The sequence below is a fragment of the Pinus tabuliformis genome, chromosome 2_2 (genome assembly GCF_031772625.1).
Source record: "Pinus tabuliformis cultivar Carrire ecotype Pingquan chromosome 2_2, CPIR1, whole genome shotgun sequence".
Taxonomy (NCBI): Eukaryota; Viridiplantae; Streptophyta; class Pinopsida; order Pinales; family Pinaceae; genus Pinus; species Pinus tabuliformis.
Window position 1 is genome coordinate 476,551,975 of NC_142300.1, and position 4,761 is coordinate 476,556,735.

The 4,761-nt window shown below is 33.7% G+C and overlaps 1 protein-coding gene across 1 annotated transcript; it reads right to left on the reverse strand.

Annotated features, from left to right (window-relative positions):
• Positions 1-630: 630 nt before the first annotated feature.
• Positions 631-3,129, reverse strand: LOC149193404 (uncharacterized). Its single transcript, XM_089404835.1, has 5 exons — positions 2,905-3,129; positions 2,606-2,755; positions 1,577-1,638; positions 1,407-1,443; positions 631-1,284 (listed from the first exon to the last, which is right to left on the reverse strand). Exons 2-5 carry the CDS (start codon positions 2,735-2,737, stop codon positions 871-873), a joined length of 645 nt encoding a protein of 214 aa, XP_089260961.1. The 5' UTR covers positions 2,738-2,755; positions 2,905-3,129; the 3' UTR covers positions 631-870.
• Positions 3,130-4,761: the final 1,632 nt, after the last annotated feature.

Here is a 4,761-nt window from a genome sequence, read left to right on the forward strand (position 1 = left end):
TGAAAAACTACCCTTATATGATTATAACAAAATTTCTGGTAAAAATAACATAAGTTCATACTATAAAACAGCGTAGATTAACGCTTCCTAGATAGGATAGGCTGTTATGTTTCAATAAATAAATTGTGTACAAACATTACACCTACGGGCACACGACGTGCACTAACAAAAGTACTTCGCCCTGGAAATAAGTAACAGGCATACAACGTTTTCAATAGAAAAAATTAGTAAAGCATGATAATGTAGACGCTGTACCTCAGCATATACGATATGTTTACTGCAGATTTACCTAAATCAGCAATACTAATTCCACAAAACAAGCGAAGGACAGAATGCAGTTACATATCCAAGAAGAACATTCATAATGGCTTCGGCTAGAACATAAAGGGAACCGATAGATATCGAGCAGCATGCCAACGCACACAAGCGTAGTAACGAATGCAAAATAATTGTGATAAAAACAGTGGAAGCACAGTAAGATAACTATGGGTGTAATATAAGAGTTACTACAGTGAAACTCCAAAACGGATGTCATGGCAACATATTCATGTATTATACTATCTAAAAGATAACAATAAGATAATACAAAAAGATGCAGATGCTAATTGCCAAAACATAAAGACAAGAATCTCATGTAAAAGGAATGTCTAGAAACATAGAATTCAATTCCCCAGCCAAAATCCAGGGCATGGAAGTTCGGAGTCACATAGGAGAAGACATCACTTACAAAAGCATAGAAAGATCCTGCCCTACTGGATTGGGGAGGGCCTTTCCATGCATGTCCACAGAACACAATCTGAATGCCCCAAGACTAGCTGAAAACAATGTCCTAAGCAAAATTGCAAAGACTACCTAAAAAAGGCTAGTATCTCATTTTTTCTTTTTAGCAGGGGGCTCTTCATCCTCATCATCATCTTCATCTTCTTCATCATCTTCCTCATCGTCGTCCTCCTCATCATCGTCATCATCGTCATCTTCCTCCTCTTCGTCATTACCATTAGCCTCCTCATCATCATCTTCTTCTTCGGCATTTTCTTGTCCATCTTCAGCACCATCGTCAGCTGACAAACCTTCTTCATCACCACATTCTTCTTCCTGATCATCATCCTCTCCATCGTCGTCATCATCATCGTCGTCGTCATCATCTTCACTCTCAGCATCATCTTTGCATTCAGCCACTTCAGAAGATTTCGTAGTTGTTTTGCCTCCCAATCTAACTATGTCATCACTTCCATCAATAAGCTCCTCTTCTGAGCTGGGTCTACATAAAACACTAGACCCATCCTGCATATCATTAGATAATGTCTTATCACGCAATTGCCATATAGTTGATAATGAACAGTTCTTAGCTTACTGGACAGCTTGAATATTGAACTGGAAATAGTTTTTGTACAGTATATACTCACCTGAACCTTTCCTAAATTTTCCTCAGGTTCTTCATGTCTGCAAGAGTACACAACCGCACTTGGTTACTAATCCAGATAAACTTATACCTGGAACGCCTTAGATTTTCCATGCGAAGCATCAAGTGCTTCAGAAAAGTTGATAAATCTTAAAAAGGAATAAATATATTTACCCAGTTTCCATATTGGATGCCTTGACTGCAAGAAGATCCTTTAGTGCAAGCTCAGGTAACATCTGAAGATTGTATATTCTTCCTGTTAGATCTACTAGGCTAACTAAAAAACGAAGGTATATGCATAGAACAAAAATAGAAAAGCATATAAGAAAATCAGACCTTGACCATATCAGAGAACTCGAACAGGCTACAAAATCATGCATGACCAAACTTATAGCTACCACTGTATCTATTACTTTAAAGTTTGCCCACGGCTTGCACTTCTTTCACTTATATTCAGAACAAACACCATCACAGATAGCATAAATGCTTATTTAACTCGGAAGCCACTTTTCTTCAATCCCAACAAGAACAAAGTCAAGACAGGAATGGCTTTGCCAGTGAAAGAAGCAAAAGAGATCTAAGGCGGACGAGGAAAACTATTTCCTTTAATTTGCAGGCTACAAGAGGACTACAAAAATAATATTTTTCACAGCTTAATATAACAGCCATGGCCTTCCCATTCATAAATCCCTGTGGACTTTACTACTCTTGGCTTGAAGTTACAGTTTACTAGAACCCCTTAGCGACGCCGAATAAACCCTTAAAAACCACCCTCAACAACACAACAGAATAATGCTTATCATACCTGTTCAGGCTGTCAAGCGGGGTTTACTACTATACTAATCAGAAATTACAGGCTACTAAAAATCAATAGCAGTTCTACTAAACCCTAAAAACCCTAACCTAGTTGAATAAGAGGCACCATTCAAGAGCACACAACCCCTTGCAAACCCCAACCCAAATACCAAAGACACATATTTGATAGTAAACGAACGAAAGTCCAGGGTGAAAACGACATTTATCATACATTTCACCAACCAAAAACCCTTACTGGCCATGAACGGTAACTATACAAGTATAGAACAAAGTAACAGGCCTCTTAAACCCTAGCATCTTCGAAACACAACTAACTTGCATTTTCCAGGAAAATGTACTAACTCAAGACATTCAAAGATACAAGTTTCCAGAGACAAAATTTCTTACCCCAAAGGACAGAAGAACCAAAGCCTCTGTTATTTCCCATAACCTTAGTGCCACAATATTTTCCACGAAAGACGCCAACATTTGTTGGGCATTCAAACTCCTGGCTAAGCCAGTTGCCATGACTCTGGCCATTATAATTTAGGACAAACCCTGCAGAACATTCGGGGCATCCAATTTTAAGTTAGAAACCTCTCTAATTACACCATAGAAAACCACATCCGAAGAACAAGAGAATCCCATTAAGAAAAAACAGGCTCTTGAAACTGGGCAATGAATTCATGAATAAAGAAACTACTTACACTTGTAACAGCCCCTCTGAACTGGACAAAAAAGGGTTAAACCCCGGGAAAAACCCTCCGAACTGAAAGCGGAAAGGCCGAGAGTTGACTTGCCTCAGAGCTCACAACCTGCAGGGAACACAAGGCAGAATTGCAAACATTCGCCGTTGGTGCAGGCAAGGCAGCGCTCCTCCACTCTTGTAGCCGAACGAATCCACTCAATATTACGGGTTGTAAACTCCTCCACACTTGGCTCGTCCTTTATGGGTTCTCCCGACAATTACGTCTGACCACGGGCAGCTCGGGCAGCTGCCCGCATCGATTAGGGTTTCATTAAATTACAGGTAGTGTTGACAATTACCCCAAAAAGATTAAATTCAAAGCTACCATTGACCATGGTTTCTGTGCCCATTCACATGGTTTGTTTCAATTAGTTAGGGTCTGAAAACAACGGGAGTTTGATTTTTGACTGGTTAAATCTACTACCATCCTCCCTCAATTTAATGGAGCTCATCGAGTAAAGCAAGAATCTTTATAAGAGAGGAACCATGGTTATATATATATATATATTTGAATAATTTTCTTGACTTCTAAAATCACAACCCTCGCTTCTAGGAAGTATACCTATAAATTTAAATTATAATAATTTGAATTTTTTTTAATTTATCTTAAATTTAAATAAATAATTTTTTTCATCGTATAACCAGAAAATTTAAGAATTTGAAACAAATATCTTATTTTAAATAAAATGTATTTAATATTCAAATCTTTCCAATATCTTAAGGGTTTTTTTCTAATATTTTAATTTATTAAACAGATGGATTCAAAATTACGCTTTGATGGTGTACATTTCACAATCAGTTATACTCTCAAGATAGAATTATCTGGAACTTTTGTAAATTAAATTATTTGGTTAAATTTGAAATTATATATTTTTCTTTGTTTCTTAAAAAATTATATGTTCTTATAATACTATAAATAGAATTGTCTGGAATTTTTTATATTAAATTTAGATTTAAAATTATTTAGGTTTTCCCATTTAAGTTTTTTTTTTAATTTTATATTTTTTTTAATATTAAAAATATTGTATTTTTTCACAGTTTTATATGTGATTATAAATCCTAAATATATAAATTGTATATCTTTTATTTATAGCATTTTTAATTTTTTTCCCATTTCTTATTATAAAACTAAAAAGAAATTACAAATTTCATTAAAAATGTAATATTATCACAATGTTTATTATAGTGAGCTTCGGAGACTTCTCTCTAAGCTTTTTGAGTATAGAAATAAAATCTTAAATCAAATTAAATAATTTGTTTCTTTAGGTCGATAGACCAAAATTTGGTCTCAGTGGAAGTTAACCCCATCATTATCATCATCATCATCATATTTTAAGATTAGAATTGAATAGAACTCATCAAACTATTCACTATATTTGTATTTTTTTTACCTAATAAACTATTCACTATATTTATATTTTTTAAATAATTTTATTAACTTTCGAATTTAATTTTACATAGGATTTAGTTTAGAACTCAATGAAAGGTTCCCCATATGTGAACATTTCTAAATAAATAATTAAATCGCTAATCAAATAAATAATTAATTAATTTATATATAAATCGCTAATCAAATAAATAATTAATTAATTTATATATATAGAAATTGAATATAACCTGTAAAATCATTAATTATATTTAATTTTTTATTAAGTTGTTTATTTATGATCACATGTAATCCAGTTTAAATCAAGAAGGGTTCCAATTCATGGTGCCAAGTCATGTAAACATTTTATGAATTAAATTATTCAAATTATTGGTCAAATAAGTTATATATATATATATATATATATATATAAAAGATTGGAGTTGAATA

Excerpts from the sequence above, each read along its gene's own strand:
- LOC149193404 (XM_089404835.1), bottom strand. The coding sequence starts at position 2,737 with ATGGCCAGAGTCATGGCAACTGGCTTAGCCAGGAGTTTGAATGCCCAA. Across the intron at positions 1,639-2,605 it reads TGGTTCTTCTGTCCTTTGGG|ATGTTACCTGAGCTTGCACT; the intron begins GTAAGAAATTTT and ends TACAATCTTCAG. Across the intron at positions 1,444-1,576 it reads GCATCCAATATGGAAACTGG|ACATGAAGAACCTGAGGAAA; the intron begins GTAAATATATTT and ends GTACTCTTGCAG.